The sequence below is a fragment of the Bufo bufo genome, chromosome 5 (assembly GCF_905171765.1).
Source record: "Bufo bufo chromosome 5, aBufBuf1.1, whole genome shotgun sequence".
Classification (NCBI taxonomy): Eukaryota; Metazoa; Chordata; class Amphibia; order Anura; family Bufonidae; genus Bufo; species Bufo bufo.
This window is the reverse complement of record NC_053393.1, coordinates 206,889,653-206,916,957: the sequence shown is the minus strand read 5'-3', so window position 1 is coordinate 206,916,957 and position 27,305 is coordinate 206,889,653. Positions and strand designations below refer to the sequence as shown.

The window sequence follows — 27,305 nt, the reverse complement described above, 5'->3', positions numbered from 1 at the left end:
AAGGTCTTGGCAACTCTCTTTTGCTTGGGCTATTGGTGAGCATCTCAGGGACTATTTTTGCACACACCTTCTTCATTCAAAGATTTTCAGTAATTTTTCTCACTGTTTCTCTTTCGATGTTCACTTGCTCTACTGTGCTCCTGACAGTCAGCTGATGATTTTAAATCCTAATTTGAGTAGCTTTTGCAATCTTTTCATCAGTTCATCTTGTTGTTGGCAGTCCTGACCTCTTTTTATCAGTGACATTTTTTCTGCCCTTAGAAAAATGTTGAATCGACTTTCAAACTGCAGTGTTCTTTATAGCGTTATCCAAATAAAACTTGCAGTAACATCTCGCTGAAAATCTCCCTGATTTCTCTTCCACTCTTATCAGGTTTAACAAGAAATGTTATCACTGTACTTTGCTCTAATTCAAGCACTAGCATTCTTCCAATGGGATTCAGAAACACACACAGACATTTTTTCCCCCAATACTATAAATATACAGATATTTTTATTTTATTTGTGAAAATTATAGTGGAAATAGAAGTAGAGCTGAAAGGGAGACAACAGGATTTTTGCCATGTTTTTTTTTTTTTTTTTAAATAACAGGAAAATATTTTATAATTTTTACAAAGAAAGTGGCCAAAAACATTTGTCAGAACTTTTTCTGTGCAGGGAGTATCTGATGCTCTCAGTGCATGCACGCTGCTGCCTGAGGACAGTTGCTTAGACAGTAATGTAATGTTCCTCCTGCTCAAGCACAGCTTTGGATAATCAGTAGTAGGGTTAAAAGTCTGTTAGGCACAGATTGTTAGTAATTATGAAACTACCTCATAAACAAAAATTCCATACAAATGCAGCTTTTGTACACATAGTTGCGCTCTGTCAATCACAACAAAATGTCTGCTTTTTTTCACAGTGATTCGCAATCTTCAGCTTCCTCCTCAGATGAAGAATCAATGACTGAAGAAGAGATGGTGAAATTGATGGAACAAGTTGAGGAAAAGAAGAAGTTGATTTCTACCATTAGGAATAAGCCATGGCGCATGAAGAAAAAACTTGCCATTTTAAGGTACAATACTTCTGTCACGGTAATGGAAGATAAAGATGGATTTTCTCTTTGGTGTTCTATCAATTCTGTGTCATCCACCACCCTCGTTAGGCCCTCTACTAGGCACAAAACAGGCCTAACACTCTTTTGCCCCTGCCAAAAAAAAAAGAAGAAACAAAAGCGATTGGTGTTACCAGTTTGAGGGACATTTTCCAGAGGGGTCGCTTTTTCAAGAGTGGGTGCACTGCTTATCTGGAAAAAGAATAGGTCAAGTAGGGGCAAATGGGGGAATAAATCCAACCCGGACCTCTCTGGTGAAGCAATTGTCCCCAACTGATTTGGGGGTACAAGACAATTTTTTTATTTATGCACAGTGGTATTTATGTTTTGCTTTTGGACCTATTGAGTTAAGGGGGCAGGTACCCCAGACCGTACGTCTGGGACATTGATCCATTACCTGTTAGATGGGTACCATTGATGTTTAGACTTCATTTTATGGCAATTAGCCATTGTGTAGCCAAGATCCAGTTGTGGGCCACTTTGTGCCAGGGATCTTAAATGGCCAGTAGGTGCTAAAATCAAATATTGCTCAATGTCTGGTTTCTTAAGGCAGTCTGAGACCTGTTTTATTGTCTGAACAACACTGTAGGTTCATATAGTTATCTGTAATCTCCAAAAGGGTTTCTCAATTACAGTATGTTCTCTTACTAATTTTGCATGAATTCTGCCTGTCTTGACACTGACCTATATACAACTAGGTCTTTGTCTTTTGTCTTAGAACTGCACACACATACCTGACTGGGACCACCATTTGACCTGACTCTACCACTAGGATGCTAACCTATATACAGCTATTTTTGTTTTCTATTGGACTGAATAGAGCTGCAGAGACATACAGTTGCAAGAAAAAGTATGTGAACCCTTTGGAATGATATGGATTTCTGCACAAATTGGTCATAAAATGTGATCTGATCACAACAATAGACAATCACAGTCTGCTTAAACTAATAACACAAATAATTAAATGTTACCATGTTTTCATTGAACACACCATGTAAACATTCACAGTGCAGGTAGAAAAGGTATATGAACCCCTAGACTAATGACATCTCCAAGAGCTAATTGGAGTGAGGTGTCAGCCAACTGGAGTCCAATCAATGAAATTAGATTGGAGGTGTTGGTTACAGCTGCCCTGCCCTATAACAAACACACAGCAGTTCTGGGTTTGCTTTTCACAAGAAGCATTGCCTGATGTGAATGATGCCTCACACAAAAGAGCTCTCAGAAGACCTACAATTAAGAATTGTTGACTTGCATAAAGCTGGAAAGGTTTATAAAAGTATCTCCAAAAGCCTTGTTGTTCATCAGTCCACGGTAAGACAAATTGTCTATAACTGGAGAAAGTTCAGCACTGCTGCTACTCTCCCTAGGAGTGGACGTCCTGTAAAGATGACTGCAAGAGCACAGCGCAGACTGCTCAATGAGGTGAAGAAGAATCCTAGAGTGTCAGCTAAAGACTTACAAAAGTCTCTGACATATGCTAACATCCCTGTTAGCGAATCTACGACACGTAAAACACTAAACAAGAATGGATTTCATGGGAGGATACCACAGAGGAAGCCACTGCTGTCCAAAAAAAACATTGCTGCACATTTACAGTTTGCACAAGAGCACCTGGATGTTCCACAGCAGTACTGGCAAAATATTCTGTGGACAGATGAAACCAAAGTTGAGTTGTTTGGAAGAAACACACAACACTATGTGTGGAGAAAAAGAGGCACAGCACACCAACATCAAAACCTCATCCCAACTGTGAAATATGGTGGTGGGGGCATCATGGTTTGGGGCTGCTTTGCTGCATCAGGGCCTGGACGGATTAATATCATCGAAGGAAAAATGAATTCCCAAGTTTATCAAGACATTTTGCAGGAGAACTTAAGGCCATGTGTCCACCAGCTGAAGCTCAACAGAAGATGGGTGTTGCAACAGGACAACGACCCAAAGCATAGAAGTAAATCAACAACAGAATGGCTTAAACAGAAGAAAATACGCCTTCTGGAGTGGCCCAGTCAGTGTCCTGACTTCAACCCGATTGAGATGCTGTGGCATGACCTCAATAAAGCCAGACATCCCAAGAATATTGCTGAACTGAAACAGTTCTGTAAAGAGGTATCGTCAAGAATTACTCCTGACCGTTGTGCACGTCTGATCTGCAACTACAGGAAACGTTTGGTTGAAGTTATTGCTGCCAAAGGAGGTTCAACCAGTTATTAAATCCAAGGGTTCACATACTTTTTCCACCTGCACTGGGAATGTTTACATGGTGTGTTTAATAAAAACATGGTAACATTTAATTCTTTGTGTTATTAGTTTAAGCAGACTGTGATTGTCTATTGTTGTGACTTAGATGAAGATCAGATCACATTTTATGACCAATTTGTGCAGAAATCCATATTATTCCAAAGGGTTCACATACTTTTTCTTGCAACTGTATGCACCCTACTAGTGCTATGGGGCAAATTATAAATTTATAAAACATAGGAAGTGTGTCATGTACTAAAGGAAACAGTATATTAGGGAAACACTCCGTATCATCTATGATGCTGTTTTTCTAGACACACGCTAAATTGATAATAATGCTTCTTTGAAGTCACAGAGACTGAACTGCAACAATAGAAGCCAAGACAGAGATTCAAAATGTATAGATTGATCTGTGAAACCAGAGACTTGACATGCAATGACTATCTCTTACTAGAGGCAGATCACATTTACTGGTTTAATTAAAGATACATAGGAAAGTAATACTGCAATCACAATTACCTGGAGTTGTAGAATCTTAGAAAGCCTACTATGGAAATGACACAAGGATCAAAAAGGATCTTCGAAACTAAAATAACAAATTTAATTGAGCTGATAAGCCATTTTTAGGAAAATGTTGTCAAGTTATTGTTATAAGGAAACTATTTTTAAATTTAAAGGGTTTCTACACCCTTTTATTAGTGATGATCTATCTTTTGGATAGATCAAAAGTATCTGATTGTTGGGGGTCAAACCCCCTGGGACCCCCGCCAATCAGCTGTCTGAGAAGGCAGCTGTGGTGTAAATAAGCAGGGACACACTAGAGTCTCTCTACAAGAGGGCATGGTATATTTTAAAATGCTGCATCCAAATATATTCACAGGTACATACTTAGATCACAGTTACATCACTCAATATTAGGATACATAACTTGTCAAGGTTTCGATCTCTTAATGGCACTGTCCTTATAACTATCTATAATCCATATTAACAGTCCATGAGTCCCAACAGGGACCTCCCTAATCCTAAGAATTTGTTCAGATTAGGGATCAAAGGCCATCTATCCTCCCACTGCTCTAAATTTCCAAAGGGCTGTCACACCAAGGCCAAGGAATTGACGCCTCCTTGACCCAGCAGCACTAAACCCTTCTGCTTCTTCTTCCTACCAAGTGACTCTCCTTCTGCCTTTCACATGAGCTTGTCAGAAGCTCTTGTTTCTATAGCTATCACATCTGCAGCCATTTTCTTTGGTGGCACCCCAAACTTGTTCTCCCACAGCCTCTCCACACAATGTTGTGCTCTGCCACTGCAGTCCATCTTTGTCATACTCTGTTGACCACTCCCTGGCGACCACCACTTCTTATCCCCCGTTTCCCCCCTAGACTTCTCAGTTGCATCTTTTGTTCTCTTGCACCAGCAGAGGTATTCACGTTGCTCCCAGTGCTAATTCACCACACTCCATCTCCTCCCATTACTATAACTCCCTGTAGGCAATTCCATCATAGGACGCATAGAGATACCCTTACCTCGTGCACACTCTCGTCTTTGCTTATCTGCTACAGCAGGCCTCTCCTAGCATTCACCCTCAGCGAGAGAGATCAGTATACACCATAGAGCATGTACCATTAAACTAGTTCAATGTAATCTGGGGAAAACATACAGTACATACAAAAATGTAACTGTTAAATGTAAAACCAAAAAATTAGAAAAGATAAAGAGACAATAAGAACTGAAGAGATGTCTACATCCTAGTGTTCAGAATCTGAGGGAGTTGAGAGAATAATCATACAGTATGGTAGTGGAACTTGATTTTTATAGTGAACTCACCAGCTTAAAAAAAGAGTTGTTGAAATCTTGAAACATTGAGCTAAAATTTATGAAAGGCTACTATGGGCTCTACTAATAGTAAATTGATGGCTTGTACTACTACTACTACTACTACTACTCATGATCTTTCTTCTACTAGGGATGCTCAGAAATTTGTGGAAAAATTTGAAGGTGCTCTGGGAAAGGGAAAAGGGAAGAAATTCTATGCATACAAAGTCATGATGCTAAAGGTATGTCTGACTTATTGAAATTGCTCTAAAGGCCACATGGTCCCACAAGGTGTATGTTAAAGAGAGTCCATCACATGGAAATTCACTGTTATACTAGGCAAAATGCTTTGTGCGGTTCTCAGTTGAATGTAATGACACCTTTCACTGCAATCTGTTGATTCATTATTGATAAAAAGTACTTTTAATCCATATACAAATGAACAGTTAAGTGAAATGATGGCAGACCCAAACTAATCTGTGACCATTGTCCCTCCTGCTTCCTCTGCCAGCCCCTCCTGCTTCTTCTTCTTGTTATGCAGGACCAGATTCCTACATAGTCTTCTTGCCTCTGCCTGTCAAAAAGCAGAGGGAGAAGTTGGCAAAGGAAGCAGGCGGGTGCTCAGAGTGGCTTAGGCCAGCCCTCGGTGCACTTGACTGCTAACTTGCATATGGATTAACCCCTTCCCTACCTCCTCCATATATGTATGGCAGAAATCTGGTCTTTAAAGATGGCGCCCAATCCAGAGCACAGAGGACAAATTAGCCACGGATTTCTACAGCTTTAAACAGCAGACACCCAGGGCTAATGTCTGTGATTTGTGATATGGCCAATCAGACAATTGTGACCATGGCATCTGAGAGTGCTTTCCTGGGGAACTCTGCGCTACTGGGGCTCTAACGACATCCCTGCACTGAGATCGAAAAAGCCATGGGTTTTCTGTGGTAGCCTCTTTCTATCTGAATGATCTAAGGCTACAACAGCAATAGTTCCTCATAAAAAATCTAATCTCCGTAGATGTAACTATAAAAAAGTTATGGGAGTCAGAATATGGTGATGCAAAGACAAGTTTTTTTCCAAAGTTTTTATTTTTTTTCAACATTCACCCCAAAAATGATGGCATAATAACTGCATTCCATTCCATCAGATTTTTTTTCCAGTTTCCCACTACTTCATATGCAATATTAAATGGTGTCATTAGAAGGCACAACTTTTTTCACAAAAAACAAACCTTCATGGCTTTGTGAACTGGCTATGTGACCGGAAAAATAAAAAAAGTCACGGCTCCAGGAAGGCAGAGAGTAATACACAAATATGCATAAATGGAAAATCCCAGGGTTTTAAAGGGTACTTTTTCTCCAGATTGAAGCAACGGATTCCTAAGTGAAAGGTATCATTACATTTATAAGTCCTACAAAGCAAAACTCTCTTTAATATGCATGTTTTTAAATTATATTAACTTGTATGTGCATTTTCATGTAGCTATGATTTTGATTCTTGAGCTACGCCGGCAAATAATGAGGAAAGTGACAGGGGCTATTATAAACACTTGTGATAAATCCTGGGCAACATATGCTTACGCAAAGTTATGCAGTGTTTTGAAATTCAGCACAAGAAATGACTTTTCTACTGGATATTATATACACTGACCAAAAATATAAACACAACACTTTCGGTTTTGCTCCCATTTTGAATGAGCTGCACTCAAAGATCTGAAACATTTTCTACATACACAAAAGACCCATTACTCTCAAATATTGTTCAAAAATCTGTCTAAATCTGTGCAACTGAGCACTTCTTCTCCTTTGCCGAGATAATCCATACCACCTCACAGGTGTGGCATATCAAGGTGCTGATTAGACAGCATGAATATTGCACAGGTGTGCCTTAGACTGCCCACAATAAAAGTCCACTCTGAAATGTGCAGCACAGTGCCACAGATGTCGCAATGTTTGAGGGAGTGTGCAGATGGCATGCTGACTGCATGAATGTCTACCAGAGCTGTTGCCCGTGCAATGAAGGCTAATTTCTCTACCATAAGCCGTCTCCAAAGGCGTTTCAGAGAATTTGGCAATACATCCAACTGGCCTCACAACAAAAGACCACGTGTAACCACACCAGTCCAGGACCTCCACATCCAGCATGTTCACCTCCATGATCGTCTGAGACCAGCCACCTGGACAGCCGCAGCAACAATCGGTTTGCATAACCAAAGAATTTCTGCACAAATTGTCAGAAACCGTCTCAGGGAAGCTAATCTGCATGATCGTCTTCCACATCGGGGTCTGGACCTGACTGCAGTTCGTTGTCGTAACTGACTTGAGTGGGCAAAGGCTCACATTCGATGGCCACAAGCAATTTCAGGGACCACGCTAATATCAGCAGTTTAAGACACAGTGTCGACTCGACACTCGATCCAACAGATGGTTGTTCACATTCCACTCCTATGGACCTCTGCTGCAGCGTCTTGCCAGTGCCACCAACCAAAACTTTCAATACACAGCACCAATACCTTCACAAAGAAAAGAGCCACATGGCGCAATACCCAAGTGGTAAAGTAAGTATACAATTTATTGTACTTACAAAATTCAAGGAGTGAAAAGCATTTCATAAAAACGCGCCCGACCCGGGTTTCGCCTTAGGCTTCGTCAGGGGCTGAGGTAATGAACTCCCTCAGAACAGGTGTTATATATCCTTCCATGATTTCTCCGGGACAGCACCCCACCCCCGTAACAACCGGAGGGAGGTAACATATATTAAATCAGGAATACTTAAAAAACATCACTTTACAAAAATATCACATATAATAATACCCTAAAACCAATACATTTCCAGTACAATACCCACATGCTATTCGCATGGACAGTATACAAATATTAAAAAAAATACAAAATATTAATTAATATTTATTTGTTCTACGGGATCACCCCCTCTCCAATGTCTACGCACCAATTCAACAGCACAGAATTTTAAACCAGTGGGATTTTTTTGGTGCACTTTTTTAAAATGAGCTGAAACACTGTGACTCAGGGATTTGACTGTTTTAAGGAGACTGAACCTACTCCTGGACAAGGGTTCCGCTGCTTATTTGTGACTGTACACCAAGCTCTTTCTCTTAGCTATTTTCACATTTGATGGCGTCTGGCACATTGGAGAGGCGTTCTGTTTACAGATGAGTCCCGGTTTTCACTGTTCAGGGCAGATGGCAGACAGCATGTGTGGTGTCATTGTGTTGAGCGGTTTGCTGACGTCAACATTGTGGATCGAGTGGCCCATAGTGGCGGTGGGGTTATCGTATGGGCAGGCGTATGTTATGGACAACAAACACAGGTGCATTTTATTGATGGCATTTTAAATGCACAGAGAAACTGTGACGAGATCCTGAGGCCCATTGTTGTGCCATTCATCCACGACCATAACCTAATTTTGCAGCATGATAATGCATGGCCCCATAGTCCAAGGATCTGTACACAATTCCTGGAAGCTGAAAGCATCAAAGTTCTTCCATGGCCCGCTTACTCACCGGACATGTCACCCATTGAGCATGTTTGGGATGCTCTGGATCGGCGTATACGACAGAGTGTTCCAGTTCCTGCCAATATTCTGCAACTTCGCATAGCTATTGAAGAGACCAACATTCCACAGGCCACAATCAACAACCTGATCAATTCTATGTGACGGAGATGTGTTGCACTGCGTGAGGCAAATGGTGGCCACACCAGACACTGACTGGTTTTCTGACCCCTCTTCCCCCCCCAGTAAGGCAAAACTGTGCACATTTCAGAGTGGCCTTTTATTGTGGGAAGTCTAAGGCACACCTGTGCAATATTCATGCTGTGTAATCAGCACCTTGATATGCCACATCTGTGAGGTGGGATGGATTATCTTGGCAAAGGGAAAGTGCTCACTAACACAGATTTAGACAAATTTGTGAACAATATTTGAGACGAGTGCCCAAACTGCAACCCAAAACCCCCTTATTTATCTTAAAGTGCCAACATGGTAATTTAACCTGAATACTGAAAAATACTGGCCAAGTTAAGCTATATAAGTGTGGCCTAACACAGGCCCCTGTAAAATGTCCTAGTATTAAAAATGTCCCATTAGTGACCCCTAGTATTAATAATGCCCTAGTAGTGTCCCTTAGTATAAATAAGGCCCCAATTAGTGCCCCCAGTATTAATAAGGCCCTATTAGTGGCCCCCAGTATTAATACGGCTCCCATTGGTGTCCCCCAGTATTAAAAATGCCCTATTAGTAGCCGCCAGTATTAATAAGGCCCCCATTAATGGCCCCAGTAAAATTAATGCCTCCATTAGTGCCCCCCTAGTATTATTTTTCCTCCATTAGGGTGCATTCACATCACTGTTTAGCTTTCCGTTCTTCTGATCCGTCAGAAGAAAAGATAGAGAGAGAGAAAAAAAACGAAACCAGGAAAAAAACTCATGCAACTCTGTTGCATCAGTTGTCATCCGTTTGAGCCATTTCGGTCTGAGATCCGTTTTTTAGACGAGGAAAAAAAGTCCTGCATGCAGTAGTTTTGTTTCTGTCTAATAAGTCGGATCTGAGATGGAAATGGCTCAAATGGATGACAACTGATGCAACAGGATCCGTTTGTTTACTGGATCCTGTAAAAAAACGGATCCGTTGCAATCCTATGCATAACTGATGCAACAGGATCCGTTTTTTTTACAGGATTTTTTCTCTGGGTGGGTTCACATCTGCGTTCTGGATTCCGTTATGGCTTTCCGTTATAACATGGCTATAAAGGAAAATAACGTAATCCATAAGACGGAAGTCAAAATGGAAGCCTTTAGAGGCAATCTGTTTTGATCCGTCTTAATAGAAGTCTATGGGAATCATAATAGATCCTTCTGGGTCCCGTTATGCAAGACGGAAAACAAAGTCCTGTCACCAGGACTTTTTTCTCCGTTCTGCATAACGGAAACCAGACGGATCCGTTATGATTCCCCATAGACTTCTATTAAGATGGAAGACAAAATGGAATGCCTTTTAAAGGCTTCCGTTTTGCATTCCGTCATAATACAAGTCTATGGGAAGTATAACGGATCCGTCCTTCCGTCTTATGGGTTCCAATATTTTCCGTTATAACCATTTTACGGATGATGGACTACGGAAAGCCGTAATGGAATCCAGAACACAGATGTGAACCCACCCTCTCTCTCTTCTTCTGACGGATCAGAAGAACGGAAAGCTTAACGGTGATGTGACTGCACCCAGTGGCTTCCAGTATTAATAATCGCCCTATTAGAGGTCACAGTATTAGGCTACTTTCACACTAGTGTTTCTATTTTCTAGTATTGAGATCCATCATAGGGTTTCAATGCCGGAAAAAAATGCTTCTGTTTTGTCCCTATTCATTGTCAATGGGGACAAAACGTAACTGAACAGAACAGAATGCTCCAAAATGCATTCCCATACCGGAGAGTAAACCGCATCTGTCATGACCCACAATGCAAGTCAATGGGGATGGATCCGTTTTCTCTGACACAATAGAAAACGGATCCGTCCCCCATTGACTTTCAATGGAGTTTATGACGGATCCATCTTGGGTATGTTAAAGATAATACAACCGGATCCGTTCATAACAGATGCAGATGGTTGTATTATCAGTAACGGAAGCGTTTTTGCTGAACCCTGCCGTAGCCTTATTAATGCTGCCTTCCCCACTCTTCCTGTGCAAACATAAATAAATGATAAAATAAAACTAATCTGATCCATTCGATCGCACAGCGGTGAACACTCGCAGATCACTGTGATAGGGTAACCCCCACCAGAAATGATAAGAATATTAGCGCTTGTTCACACTAAGGTTTTGAAGGCGGGATTTTGGCGTGGAGACTCATGCTGAAATTTCCAGATGGATTCTATCTCCCATTAATTTCAATGGGAGGCAGAACTGAAGATTATAGAGCTGCATGAAAACACAATAAAAACCACACATAAATGCACATTATTACATTTTTTGGTGCATTTTTGGTACATATTTTCTGTGTATTTAAAAAAAACATTGAAATCTATGGGGAAACCATATTGCATCAGCCACAGAGCCGCACAAACAATTAACATGCTGCAGATTTTAAAAGCTGTTCTGAAGGTCAATTTCTACACGTACAAATAAGGCTACTTTCATACCAGTGTTTTCGCTGGATCCGTCATGAATTAGCAAAAACGATTCCGTTCTAATAATACAACCGTCTGCATCCGTTATGAACGAATACGGTTGTATTATCTTTAAAGGGATTGTCTCACTTCAGAAAATGGCATTGATTATGTAGAGGAAGTTAATACAAGGCACGTACTAATGTATTGTTATTATCCATATTGCCTTCTTTGCTGGTTGGATTCATTTTTCCATCCCATTATACAATGCTCGTTTCCATGGTTACGACCACCCTGGGATCCATCACTCATGGCCATGCGTGCACACTATAGGAAAGAGCACTAGCCTATGTGCGCTCCAACAGATCCAGCCACCAGAGAGGCCGACACTTTTTCTGATAGTGTGCAAGCACGACCACCACTGATAGATTTCAGGGTGGTCGTAACCATAGAAACGGGAAGTGTATAATGTGATGGAAAAATGAATCCAGCCAGCAAAGGAAGCAATATGGACAATCACAATACATTAGTAAGTGTCTTCTACTACCGTTCTCTACATGATAAATGCCATTTGCTGAAGTCAGACAAACCCTTTAACATAGCTAAGACTGATCCATCATGAACGCCATTGAAAGTCCCCATTGACTTACATTGTGTGTCAGGACGGATCCGTCTTGCTCCGCACCACATTGCGGACAAAAAAACGCTGCTTGTTATTCTGTCCACAGTTCAGTTATGTCCTATGATGGATCTCAATAGCGGAAAGGGAAAGCGCAAGTGTGAAAGTAGCCTTAAGCACTATAGGGGTCATTTATTAAACAGCTAATCTGCGACTTTCCCTCGTTCGCGCCAGTGGCAGGGAGTGGCATGGGCGGGGAAGGGCCCGTCTCATTCATCATTTTCTACGACTGGTTTAGGCCTCATGCACACGACCGTTGTGTGCATCCGCGGCCGTTGTTCCATTTTCCGTTTTTTTTCGGCGGCGCATTGCTTATAGCACAGACCTTTCACTTACCAGTAGGAGGAGCGCCCGGCTGGTCACAGACATCGCAGGTAAGTATAATGCTTCTAAAATTGCTAAGTAACCATGGCAGCCAGGACTGCAGTAGCGTCCTGGTTGCCATGGTTACCGATCGGAGTCCCAGCGATTAAACTCCAATCGGAACTCTCCGCTGCCACCAATGATGGTGTCACGGCTGTATGTGAGCAACAATAGTATACACAGTAAAAGAGCTACTGACCGGACCCAAACTAGGGAGGATAAAGGGTGACCCCTGTCAGACCCTCAAAGCTCTCCCTATTCTGCTAAAGCACATGCCCGGATCCAAATGGCGGAACGAGGCATGCCCACGTGCCTAAGACTGATGACCACTGTAACCCCTACAATAGTGGAAGGGGCACGGCCACCGGTGCCCTACTCAGTATATGGAGGGAACCGTGGCCACCTCAGATCCAGTCAGAAAATAATCAGGTACACAACAATGTCTGTACACTTAGCTGAAGGTGTTGCAGCCGCAGAGAAGACGGATCCAAGGACAGCTGGCAATATCCGGAGTGCTTGCTGCAGCAGAACACAGGTCCAGTGAACTGATAGCTACAAGTGAAGATACTAAAGCAAGAGCTACAACTGAAATGAGAACTATAATCCACGCCCTACAATAGGAGGAGGGGTGATATAAAGAGAGGGAAATCAAACGCATGAGGAACAGCTGGGAGGAAGGAAACCAAAAGTAAACAGAGCAGTGAGAACTCCTCCCAGCTCTAGTAGTGACATCATCACAGGGGTGGAGAAACAGAGCTGTGAGAACGTCCCAAAGCTCTGGTAGTGACAGATGGGGGGTCGGTCATTTTAATTAGGGGGGGGAGGGAGGGGGGGGAGGCCGCACTGGCCACCAATGTGTTAAATAAAAGGGAGGGAGGGGGGGCCGGCCGCACTGGTCACCAATGTGTTAAATACAAGGGAGGGAGGGGGGGCCGGCCGCACTGGCCACCAATGTGTTAAATACAAGGGAGGGAGGGGGGGCCGGCCTCACTGGCCACCAATGTGTTAAATACAAGGGAGGGAGGGGGGGCCGGCCGCACTGGCCACCAATGTGTTAAATACAAGGGAGGGAGGGGGGGCCGGCCGCACTGGCCACCAATGTGTTAAATACAAGGGAGGGAGGCGGGGCCGGCCGCACTGGCCACCAATGTGTTAAATACAAGGGAGGGAGGGGGGGTCTGCCCCCTGCTGCCTGGCAGCACCTGCCAGGCAGCAGGGGGCAGTCATGTACACATTCTTTTAGTATATTCTAACCTGAAGCGTCCCCATCACCATGGGAATGCCTCTGTGTTAGAATATACTGTCGGATCTGAGTTTCACGATCTAACTCAAATCCGATGGTATATTCTAACATAGAGGCGTTCCCATGGTGATGGGGATGCTTCAAGTTAAAATATACCATCGGATTGGAGAAAACTCAGATCGGATGGTATAATAGGGACTCCTGACTTTACATTGAAAGTCAATGGGGACGGATCCGTTTGCAATTGCACCATATTGTGTCAACGTCAAACGGATCCGTCCCCATTGACTTGCATTGTAAGTCAGGATGGATCCGTTTGGCTCCGCACGGCCAGGCGGACACCAAAACGACTTTTTTTTCATGTCCGTGGATTCTCCAAAAATCAAGGAAGACCCACGGACGAAAAAACGGACTCGGAACACGGAACAACAGAAATCTGTTTTGCGGACCGCAAAAAAAAAACGGTCGTGTGCATGAGGCCTAAGGTGTAGAAAATGGTGTAAATGTAAGACCATAGCTCCAGTGGATACACCGCCAGCGCAGGGCCTTATTAAGACCAACGTCTAAAAAGCTGGTCTTAATAAATGTGCCCCTTTGTACATGAGATTTGGCAAACCTTATTCACTCTGCTGGTACTGCGGATTTTCGACATGAAATACGGATGAGTTTCAGCTGGTATATAACTGTTCATTGGTTTATCCACTTTGGACTGTGTAAATTGTGTGGGAATTATAAGAGAATTAGTTTTCTGATGATGTAAAGCTCTCCAGTGGTCCTGATAATCTTCACTAGCACTACAGAGGACAGGCTAAACAAACTGTATAACTTACGCACAACAAGTCAACCGAAACATGTCTAATGCGGTCAAAATTTTGACAATTTCATGGATTTTTATTAAGTAGCAATAAAATAAAATAATATAATAATAAAAATGTCAGTGTTATTTCAGCTGCCATGGAATGTGCATCTAATGAGTTAAATGTATCCTCTCATACACGCTGTATGTTGTTTGATTGTGATTGGTTTTCTGACAGAGGTAAATTACTTTTTGCTAAAAGCATTGGCATTTTAACGACTGCATGTATAACTCATTGTTATTCCTTGAGTAATGGGAAAATGCAAGACAGAAATAAGGCATTGATCAGTGCTCACAATAAGTCACATCCTGACAATATATGAATTATGTAACTAGTCCATGTACTATATTTCATTGGTATTCAACAAATCAGCTCACAACATGTTAAAAACACAGCGACGGAATAAAGAGATTAAAGGGTTTATTCAGCAAAAATACCATTATAAGGGTTTTCTGGGATTATTATAGTTTTTAACAGATATGATCATGTAGTTACTTCCCTAATGTAACTTTTCCCCATGTTTTTTTTTTTCAATTTAGACTCTCCCGACCCATTCTCAATATCACTCTGGTTTGTTTACATCCTGTATGTACTACTTCCTGTTGCTGTATCCAACCAAACCCACGATGCACTTCTCTATCACAGCTCCAGCACTGCCCCCAACAACCCCCAGCAAGGGGAGATAGGAGCAATAAAGGCGCTAAAACCAGGAGTCGGGCACTTCATGGCCCTGGATGCCTTTCCCTGGCTAAGATCGGGAAAGGCAGTCCTTACTAGTATTATGCCTAATCCAGTACAAGACTTACAGGCCAATTACTAATATATTCCAATGCGGGCCTAAAGGTGACAGCACAGCATTGGAATATACTGAATATTATATTCTGTAATGCATAGATGCAATATGCTGCCTGCATTTTCATGGTGACAGGTTCGATTTAAGGAAAGAGTAGATCCTAAAAGAAAACAAGGTATAGACAAAAAAATTAAAGGGGTTGTTCAACCATTTTTAAAATCTGCAAGGGAGCAGCCAGCCAGGCTTATAAAACAGAGAAAAAAGCTCAACTCTCCTGTTGAAAGCCCTCCATTTCAGCACTGAGGGTCCAGCCCCAGGACTTCCAGTCCCTGGGGTTCCATGTGAACGCTCAGCCAATCAATGGCCTTAGCAGTCACGTGCCATATATGCACATGTGACTTTTAAGGTCAATGATTGGCTGAGCGGTCATGTGAAAGAGGGACATAACATCATAATTTCCAGTCTGATGGGGTCCAAACCTGAAGCCCTTGAATGGAGGGGCTTATCGCAGGTGAGTTAATGGTGTTATTTGGGCTACAATCCTCAGGATAGGTCAGCGATATCATTTCATGGGGGTCTGACTCCCCAAATGCCTGCTGATCAGCTGTGTGAAGGGGCTATGGCCCTTGTGTAAGCACTGTGTCCTCTTCAATGTTTACTTGGCGTGCCATCTCCCTTGTAGTGGCAGTGCAGTGTGATTACTGCTTCCTCTCCCGTTCACTTGCATGGGACGAACAGCCTTATTTACAGTACATTGGACCACCACTATAAAGGAGTTATTGTACAGGTAAACATTAAAAAGGATGTAGTACTTGCAAAAGTACTGTGTCTCCTTCAACCAGCTGATTGGCGGGGTGCTGAGATTTGGACCCTCTTTGATTTAATATTCATGACCTATCCTGAGGAATGGTCATCAATTTCTGTGTCTCAGACCCCTTTAAGCCTCTTTCTTTGTTTCATAATCCTTACTGCTCCCCAGCAGATTTTAAAAACACATGGACCACCCAATTAAACTTAGCTCTTTCCTATGCCACGCTTAGTTTTGCAAAGAAAAATAAATAAATAATAAAAAAAAACTGTACCAAAATTACACTGTGTGAACAAGGGGTGGCCTGATTTTTATTAAGGCTAGGCCTCCACTGCGACATGATTTTGCCTGTGAGCAACAGTATATTCTTGGTAAAACTGTCATTCAATGTATCCCTATGGGAAAAAAAGTTGCAGTCTTAATAACTTCTGGATACAAACTCCCTTTTGTAATGAATGACATGCTGATTAAATATAGTGATGAGGTGGCACAGAACCTAACAGTGCTGAAGGGTGAGAAGAATGGGGTCAAATGAAAGACTCAGAACCAGTCGTCCACCTGTATTTTTTTGATGCTATTGTACAGTACCCAATTAATGTGTCCCACTGAAGCCACTCATGATGTTCATTTCCTTTTACTACATTTCTTATTAAATAAATAAAAATTTGTTTGCAGAAATGGATCAAATTTAAACGGGACTTTGAAAATTTTAGAACAGCCTGCATACCATGGGAAATGAAGATTAAAGAGGTGGAAAGTATGTGACATTTTGCATATGGTGCATACACTAATCATGTTATGGGTCTTATCTGCGCTTCACATCTATGTATCAGGTTTTCTAATTTCCAACATTTAGAACAAAACACTGAAGCTGCAGGAAATGACTATGTAGTAGCGTACAGATGGGCCTCATGTAGCCATCAGAGCCTGTGTACAGAGTCTGTTTGGCAGCACAGTTTTTGCCGCCTGGTGCCCATACTGTAGCCATGTATCACAGAGGTATTTTCACTTAGAAGTAATTCCTCTCATTTCTCTGTAATGCAGCATCCAATTTTTTTTGTTCCATATGAATTTGATACAATACAGTATACCCTCATAGACTGCTATTGGTGTGGTATTATGGCTCCATACAGCTCATAATACGATGGATGTTACCGTTACCTTTGTCAAAGGGCTATGCCAACACATTTCTAACACGAATAACAGTTATACGAAAATATACTCCAGAATACAATTTTTTTATTTTACGCAGTTAGGCCTCTTTCACACGACAGTATGTCTTTTTCAGTGTTTTGCGGTCCGTTTTAAACGGATCCGTTGTTCCGTTTTTTGTTTCCGTTGTGTTTCCATTTCCGTTCCGTTTTTCCGTTCTGTTTTTCCGTATGGCAAATACAGTATACAGTAATTTCATAGAAAAAATTGGGCTGGGCATAACATTTTCAATAGATGGATCCGCAAAAAACGGAACGGATACGGAAGACATACGGATGCACTTCCGTATGCATTCCGTTTTTTTGCGGACCCATAGACTTTAATGGAGCCACGGAACGTGATTTGCGGCCAAATATAGGACATGTTCTATGTTAAAACGGAACGGAAAAACGGAAATACGGAAACGGAATGCATACGGAGTACATTCCGTTTTTTTTGAGGAACCATTGAAATCAATGGTTCCGTATACGGACCGTATACGGACCGCAAAAAACGGACCGCAAAACGGAAAAAAAAAAACGGCCGTGTGAAAGAGGCCTTATACTGTATAGCACTGAGATATTCCACTGCGCTTTACAGACATTAGCATCCAACTGTCCCCAATGGGGCTCACAATCTAAGGTCCCTATCAGTATGTCTTTGGAGTGTGGGAGGAAACCGGAGTACCCAGAGTAAACACACGCAAACACAGGGAGAACATACAAACTCCATGCGGTTGTCCTTGGTCGGATTCAACCCTTGGACCCCAGCGCTGCAAGGCACCAGTGCTAACCACTGGGCCAACATGTTGATATTTTTTTATAAAACAGACATGCCCTGAGGTCATATAGCATAGGTCCTCTTTAAAGAGAACTCGTGACCATGAAATGTAGGGTAATTGGTAGGCAGCGTATTATAGAGCAGGAGGAGCTGAGCAGATTCATATGTATATAGTCTTTTTTTTGGGGGGGGGGGGAATTCAGTGAAACTTGCAATTTATACATTTAAATCTCTTCTCTTTCTGAGCTCAAGACAGTACATTCAACTGTTACCAGTGATTGATAGAATATATGGATAGCTGTCAGTCACTAAAAAGACAGCCCCATGGACAGAGCAGAAATTTCAATGCATCCATTATAAGTTTTACTAAATCTTTTCCCATAAAACTATGTATTAATCTGCTCAGCTTCTCCTGCTCTATAACATGCTGCTGGTAGATTGCATGGCATTTTCATAGTGACAAGTCCTCTTTAAAATAAAAGCTACCTGGGGGGAAGTGCATATGCTGATACTACTTGCTAGGGGGGCGCCGAAAGTCACTTTACCTTGGCCACAGTATTTAGATACAGGGCAAGGAGAGAAAACCAGATATTTTGTCAGGGTGATAGAAAGTGTAGCTGTGACTCTTTTATAGGAACTTAAAGTATTTCTATATGTCTACAGTTTCATACAGAGGAGGTTTGTTTCTTTTGGACTCCAACAAATTGCATTGGGGAGCTTATCATGCCATGCACCTGAGGCTTAAAATTACAAATACTCAGCACTACTCATATACACTCAGCTTTTGACATTTTATAGTGATTTTGTAATAATTTTTTAACTTTTTATTTTTATAAGGTCACTTTGGTTCGTCTGTTGCATCTTACTTTATATTCTTGAGGTGGATGTATGGAGTAAACTTGGTGCTCTTTGGTCTAATATTTGGACTTGTGGTAATTCCAGAGGTATGGGCCTTTTTATAAGTAATTTCATAAATGAATAAATACTTGTACTAAGATATATATGCATACATTGTGTATATATATATATATATATATATATATATATATAAAGAATAAAAGCCAAATGTACAGTAATTGAGCAAGTAGCAACAGCTGCAGAGATATGTGTGTTTTATTCATATGTAGATGAATAAGTTCAAGCTTTAGGGAGGGGAGAACTGAGTCCTTGGAGCACTGCTTTTGTAACATCTCTGTGCTCACACTCTCCCCTCCCCTTGATTGACAGTGCTAGAAATCAAGCATGATAAGGGCAGAAATAGCAGATGCAATCATTCTTCTCATATCTGTGACACTCAACTCTGGATCAAACGTTGCCTTTACACTGAGAAGTAGATCTTGAACTAGATAGGGAGGTGAGTATGAGGTGTCATAGCATGATGTTACACTACTATACAGCTTAGCAAGTACAGCATTACTTGCATCAGGCCCTTTTGCCATACACATAAGATTGGTTAAATGAGGGAGAAAATATACAAGTCTTTTTTGGGATTTGAAACTGAGACCCTCTGTATGTAAGTCAGAACACTTAACTCTAGGCTATAAACGTACTATGTTGAAAATAGTGGTTTTCTATGTCTGGAAAACTAATACATATTACTGGCTTCTTCGCAGCCACGATATATACCTGTGAATAAACCAGTAATAGGTATTAGCTTTCTAAGTATAGAAAAACACTATTCTTAACATAGTAGGTCTATAGCTTAAAGTTTAGTGCTCTGACCCATACAGGGGGTATCAGGTTCAAATCCCAAAAGAGACGTATACATTTTAAATTCAGTTAAGTTTTCCTCATTTAAACAATTATAAACATTAATATAAATTAAAATTTTGTATGGCAAATGGCCTGACGCAAGTAATGCTGTGCTTGCTAGGCTGTAAGTAGTGTATATGATGCTGTGCTATGACACAGCTCTAGGATGAATTTTACATCTTGCTCATTTGCATATGAATAAAATACACACATATATCTGCAGCTGTTTAACATACAGACAAAAGAAAGGTATCATTTTAACCAGCATGGTCAACCCTACCAGGCAGAATGCCTGGTTTATTTGGGTGGATCATGCTGACAGAGGCTCTTTAAGGGATTTCAAACCTGGTGCTTGATTTCACCCATCTGATGATGAAAGACCTAGCCTTTATTGGTGAACTGGGGCCCCCACCCTTCTCTCTCTCCTCTCCTGCTATCAGATCCTTGCCCCTGGTTTTCCAAAAGACCAGCGCTGTGGAAATAATCTGTTACATGGTCAAACACCAGTTATACTTCCTGAAAACAGAAGAATAATACATTTTCTGCTCTAAACAGTAGTGACCATGTCACAGGGGTTACATGAGCTGTTATGCCTCATAGTGAATCATGGTTTGCACAGGTAGATGACATCTCTTTACATTAAAATACACTTAAATGGGAGCTGAGTTGTAGCAACCTGCCAAAGCCTCTACACAGTGTATGGAGCTGTCTGCTTCCGGCTGCGTCCACTGTCTTATTTCTAGCACTATTGGCTGCTGAGAACAGCTGATCAGTGGGGCTGCCAGGTGTCTGACCACAACAGATCTGATGCTGATGACCTAACCAGAGGATAGGTCATAAGTATCTATAGCCTGGACAACCCCTTTATAATTCCAAGAGCCAAAATCTTTTTTATTTTTTGTCAGCATGCAATTAGATGAAGGATTGTTTTATTTGATATATTTTAAATAGTACCATTTTAGGGCACATATCATATTGGTTAACTTTTATTAAATCATTATGGCAAATTCGTAAACAATAAGATTATTTCTGATACAGATTTTTGCATTTGAAATTTTGAAAATCTTAACAATATAGAGACAGTTAGATTGCGGAGATATGTGTCTTACTACTTGTGCACAAAAAGGCACATTTTAACAAACTTTTTAAATATTTTATTATTTTACATTTTTTGTCCCACTAGGGGACTTGAACTTTTAATAGACTGATATCTGGTATAATACACTGCAATATTTTGTTATTGTAGCATATTATAGGCCTATTAATTCCTATCTCCAGCTGGGAAAGGAGCCTCGAATCAACAAAAGAAAAACAGTATTGTACTCAATAGTGACAGATTCCCTTTAAAATAATTTTATAGTCCAAATTTTCTACAAAGCTTTACTTAATTCCATGTTTGTTCTTCCCTTACCAGATATTAATGGGTTTGCCATATGGCAGTTTACCACGAAAGACAGTGCCTAGAAATGAAGAAAAAACCGCCATGGATTTCTCAGTTCTTTGGGACTTTGAGGTATAAATTACTATAAAACATATTGTTTTATGTAATATATCAAATGTTACTAAATGTACAAGGTTTCATTGTGTTTAAATTAGGATTTTTTATCAAAATAAAATAAAAATGAATACAATATCATGAACTCTAAGCAATAACATATGTCATAACTGAAAATTAATATGTAAAGTTAATTTGTCTTTATCTCTGTTAAACTTAGTACAGTACAAAACCATAAAGGGGCTGGCCCATTAACACAATTTATCACCTTTCCACTAGATACAGTCATAAATGTATGATCGCTGGTGATCTGACCACTTGGATCACCACTTATCACTAGAACAGGGTTCTCAAGTCCTCTGTGTGTATAACGAGGTAATGCTAATGTGTGATTGCCACTCTTTCCACTGTCTGTGGAATTACCAAGTACAGCACCAGACCCACAGAAGTTGGTCACCATTGGTCACACGTGCACACTACCATTCCATTCACATAGTGGACGGGAGGATGTCTGTTCTTGTCCTAGCAACTAGATCGTTAGAAATCATAAATTTATCATTTATCCTGTGGATAGGTGACTAATGTTGTTCATGGGCAATCTCTTTAAGAATAGCTTTGATTTGTACAAGTTTTCTGACATGAACAGAATGGTTGTGTTCACCTTTTATCTTATAGGGTTATGCCAAATATTCTGTTTTGTTCTATGGTTTTTACAACAACCAACGCACAATTGGATGGCTAAAGTACAGACTGCCACTTTCTTATTTCTTGGTTGGAGTTGGTGTCTTTGGATACAGCTTGATGGTGGTTATCAGAACGTAAGTAATACAACTTTTCCCATGAGGAAAATGTGGTGGCTGATCTTTTTATATGTCATAGAGACTTATAAGTTTTGATTATTGGGGTTAATACAAGGCACTTACTAATATATTGTTATTATCAATATTGCCTCCTTTGTTGAATTGATTCATTTTTCCATCACATTGTATGCTGCTCGTTTCCATAGTTACAACCACCCTGCAATCCATCAGCGGTGGCCGTGCTTGCACACTATAGGAAAAAGCAGTAGCCTGTGTGAGCTCCCGTGGTCCCAGTTACCAGACAGGCCAACGCTTTTTCCTATAGGATGCAAGCACGACCACTACTGATGGATTGCAGGGTGGTCGTAACCATGGAAACGAGCAGTGTATAACCTGTTAGAAAAATTAAACAAGCCAGCAAAGGAAGCAATAAGGATTATAACAATACATTAGTAAGTGGATTGTATTAACTTTCTCTACATGATGAATTCAACTTGCTGAAGTGAGACAACCAATTTAATTAGTGCAATTGAATAATAAAAGTTGTCTTGCCAAAAAAACAAGACCTTATATGATGATAGAAAAAAAAAGATATGGCTCTTGAAGGGGAGGTGAAAAAATAACAATGAAAAATCAAATAATAGCTGCAATGGCTGACTTTTTTCTGAAATATTTATTCAAATTTAAATAAAAAAAATTTCCACATTGAAATATGTACAGCTAGATGTAGGGTTAATTAGAATTGGCCACCACAGGAATAATACAATATATCTAGTGATGAGTGAATTAAAGTCCACAAAGTGGACTTCGATCCGAATTTAAGGATAAATTTGATTTGACGCGAAGCTGAATTTCCTCATGCTTTGTGGTAGTGAATTGATTTAACCTAAAATAGTGTAAATAAACAGAAAAATCCTACTTACCTAATCCATTTGCTCGCAATATGCCGGCTTTTGCCATCTTGCTTAAAGATCTCTGTCAAAATCACATGAGCTGTGACGTATAACGTCACCATGCCGGCCGCTGTGATGATGTAATCTCGGGCCGCACAAGATTTCGCATCAAATCTTCAAACAAGATGGCGGGCGGCCAGTTGAGAGCAAATGGATCAGGTAAGTATGATTTACAAATAACACAATTTTACTTTGTGTTATTTGTATCAGATGCCGCAATCATGTATGAACGAGGCATCTCAGAGGTACAATGATGTGGAGCGACGCAATCAACGTTCCCTGTCATTGCACCCACTACTTACAAAGAAATGTGCTTTGTGACAAAGTTATTTGTCACAAAGCAAATTTTTTTGTATGACTGACTGAAGACATACAGTAACACAAATTACTAAGAAAGAATGAAAGCAAAAGGAGAAAAATGAAAGTGAAATGAGACGAAAGAAAGAAAGCAAAAGGACAAACAAAGAAAGTGAAAGTAGACAAGAAAGAAAGTGAAAGGAGAAAACAAAGTGAAAGGAGACAAAAAAAAAACAAATAAAGCGAAAGGAGAAACAAAGAAAGTGAAAGAAAAAAATAATGTAAAAGGAGACAAGAAAGCGAAAGGACAAACAAGGTGAACAAAAAAAAACAAATAAAGTGAAAGTAGACAAGAAAGTACGTAAAATGAGAAACAAACAAAGTGAAAGGAGGCAAGAAAGAAAGCAAAAGGAGAAAGTGAAAGGAGACAAGAAAGAAAGTGAAAGGAGACAAGAAAGAAAGAAAGAAAGAAAGTGAAAGGACAAACAAAAAAGTGAAAGTAGACAAGAAAGAAAGCGGAAGGAAGAAACAAAGTGAAAAGGAGACAAGAAAAAAAGAAAGCGAAAGCAGAAACAATGAAAGTGAAAGAAAAAAAACTAAGAAAGTGAAATAGACAAGAAATGAAGCAAACAGATAAACAAAGAAAGTAAAATGAGAAAGAAAGTGGAAGGAGGAAAGAAAGAAGGAAAGCAAAAGGAGAACCAAAGAAAATGAAAGGAAACAAGAAAGAAAGTGAAATGAGAAAAGAAAGAAAATGAAAGAAAACATGAAAGAAAGTGAAAGGAGGAAAGAAAGTGAAAGGAGACAAGAAAGAAAGAAAGTGAAAGTAGAAACAAAGAAAGTGAAAGAAAAGAAATAAAGTAAAAGGAGATGATAAAGAAAGTAAAAGGACAAACAAAGAATGTGAAAGAAAAAAAAATAAGAAAGTGTAGGGAGAAAACAAAGAAAGTGAAAGGAGAAAACAAAGAAAGTGAAAGGAGACAAGAAAGAAAGAAAGCGAAAGGAGAAACATAGAAAGTGATAGGAGACAATAAAGAAAGAAAGAAGCAACAAAGAAAGGGAAAGGAGACAAGAAAGTAAATTAATGGAGAAACAAAGAAAGTGAAAGTAGACAAGAAAGAAAGCAAAAGGAGGAAGCAAACAAACAACAAGAAAGAAAAAAAAGTGTCATGAACCAGAGGATGTGAACCCACTGTGCCATGTGACAAACGTCCTCTAAGGACGTTGTCTAATTGATCCCCTCGTTCTTCGCAGTATCCCAGATGGTGGGAACAGACTTTTCTGAGGGGAAAACCAGGTCGCTACCTCTTGAGGATGATTGGCACATGAGGCAGCTGGTCCAGGCGGACCATGGGGTGCCAGTTCGAGGTACCAGAGGTAGAGTCATAGTTAGCAGGCCGAGTCATAACCAGTGCCGTCCTGGGCTCGGTCCTTGCACCAGCGCATAGCGCTTCCCGAACTGTATACACAGCGCTTGTTGAGCGCTGTGTATACAGCAATCTAGAAGGCAGGGACACCTGGGAACTGTCCTTGCCTTCTCTTTGGGGTGGCCTGCTGTCACTGAGAGCGGGCTCCCCGCTTGGCAGCTGCACGATTAGCGAGCAGCTGCCTTCTCTGAATGGACATTTTAGAACGTCCATTCAGAAATAAACATCCACCCATAGGACGTTTATATCATATGGGCGGATGTGAAGTGGTTAATTTGCCCTTCCTCTGATCCGTCATAACAATAACCCACGAAAAACGGATCCTGTCTGTGGAGCATACGCCTTCACTCGGTCAGCATTTGCTCAAAAATCCATCAGTATTGCTAATGCATAAAAAAAACATGAGTGGATCTAAAACAGAGATGACACGTGAATGGAATATTTGCATGTCTTCTGTGTTTTGTACCCACTCCTGCTTTTGGCTACCAAATCATAAGCCAATTCTGATGGGACCATACAGGCCTTACAGCTGCTACACAGACAGGATCCGTTGTGCATTTCATTTTTCCTTTGTTATAACAGATCAGAAGAAGGGTCAAACAAATGATGATGTCAGCCAGGCGGAAAAGCAAAATAGTGGCCCAGTCATGAAGTGGGGAGGGTCGGAACAGCATGAGGATACCACAGAGTGGCACAACAACAACAGTGTGGAGGTAGGGGCAGCATCAGGAGACAACAGAGTGGCACAATGACAGAGTCTGGAGGTAGCGGCAGCAGAAGTAGCAGCATCAGGAGAAGTCCATCGAGTGGCACAATGAAAGAGACTGGAGTTTGGATCAGTATGAGGAGGCCACTGAGTGGCACAATGACGGAGTCTGGAGGTGGCGGCAGCAGCAGTAGCAGCAACAGGAGAAGGCCCCGAGTGGCACAATGACAGAGTACGGAGGTGGTAGCAGTATGAGGAGGCCACCGAGTTACACAATGACAGGGTCTGGAGGTGGCAGCAGCATGAGAAGGTCACAGAGTGGCACAATGACAGAGTCTGGAGGTGGCAGCAGCATGAGAAGGTCACAGAGTGGCACAATGACAGGCTCTGGAGGTGGTGGCAGCATCAGGAGGCCACAGAGTAGCAAGGTGACAGTGTGGAGGTGGTAGCAGCATGAGGAGGCCAAAAAGTGGCACGATGACGAGAGATTGCTGAGGTGGCAGCAGCATGAGGGGGCCACAGAGTGGCATGACGACGATAGATTGTGGAGGTGGCAGCAGCATGAGGAGGCCACAGAGTGGCCGCTTTGTCTATTCATTTATAGGGAATATGGGACAGAACAGAAGGTTAAAATTTCTCATAAGTGTTCCTTAAAACACGATTTAATAATACACGTTCTCCGGCACAAAAGGTTAGGCAAATAGATTTTCTGTGAATTTTCCTCAAAGATTGGAATAGTATATTGGAAAATTTAAAGGGAGTCTTTCACGCCGATTCACCCTATTAACCTAATAACAGTGTTATGTCCACGGCATCCCCCCTATTAAAACTGTGCTTACCGTTAGTTCCTTGCTAGCATCGTTGTGCAGAAAAACACTTTTAATTCGTATGCAAATGAGGCTGTGAAGGTGCCCAGGGGTGGCGTTACAACAGCCCAGGCCCCTGGGTCATTTTCATACGAAGCCACTCCCCCTCCGCCGCGTCTGCCCGCCCTTAGTCTCTGCTCTAACCTCCCTCCTCCTGTCCGTAATCCCGCGCATGCGCCGATGAACGCGATATTGAATGACCACAGTCGGGCCGGGGCATCACAGTTTTAGGTTAATAGGGTGAATCGGCGTGAAAGACTCCCTTTAAGTTTACTTTCTTATAATTTTAATCAAGTTTTGGTTCAGTTTAATATTCAATATTTAATAAATTTTATAATAAAAATGAAGTGTTGCCTAAGATAGGAGAGAATCCACCAGTCTTCAGTTTATTCAACGACGTGGTTACGATGGAGAAAGCATTCCACCTGGAGACGAATCCTGTCAAGATTGATGCAAGTGCAGTACCAGCTGCTTATCTACCCAGATACTTCTGGGGGAACCTGCCTGGCATGAACAGGCCTCGAGTAGCTAGAGACAATGAGAAGACAAAGCTTGAAGATAGCTTTGAGCCCGAAAGAGTCGCTAATTTCTTCAAGATACGTCACTAAAGATTTTTCTGCATAATTTTGTTTTTCGACCGAAATACTTTAATAAAGATTTTACTGCATATAACCTCAGTGCTGACTGCTGAATAAATTTAGTTTTTCGAAAGAAAAACTTCAATAAAGATTTTTCCGCATATAACCGCAGCGCTGACCACTGAATTAATTTGGTTTTTCGACCAAAATACTTCAGTAAAGATTTTACCACATAAAACCGCAGCGATGACCACTGAATTAATTTGGTTTTTCAACCTAAATACTTCAATAAAGATTTTACCACATATAACTGCAGTGCTGAATGCTGAATAAAATTAGTTTTTCGACCAAAATACGTCACTAAAGATTTTATCACATATAACGGTAACAGTGAAGGCTGAATAAATTTTGTTTTTCGACTGAAATACGTCACTAAAGATTTTACCAC

General features: G+C 41.0%; 1 protein-coding gene across 1 annotated transcript in view; it reads left to right on the top strand.

Moving 5' to 3' along the window:
* Nucleotides 1-881: 881 nt before the first annotated feature.
* Nucleotides 882-27,305, top strand: part of TMC2 (transmembrane channel like 2) — a 129,597-nt gene continuing 103,173 nt past the window's right edge. The window contains exons 1-6 of the mRNA XM_040433923.1: nt 882-1,054; nt 5,298-5,388; nt 16,688-16,769; nt 18,821-18,927; nt 21,150-21,248; nt 21,906-22,048. Of these exons, the coding sequence (XP_040289857.1) occupies nt 882-1,054; nt 5,298-5,388; nt 16,688-16,769; nt 18,821-18,927; nt 21,150-21,248; nt 21,906-22,048 (695 nt within the window). The remainder of the gene's footprint in view (nt 1,055-5,297; nt 5,389-16,687; nt 16,770-18,820; nt 18,928-21,149; nt 21,249-21,905; nt 22,049-27,305) is intronic.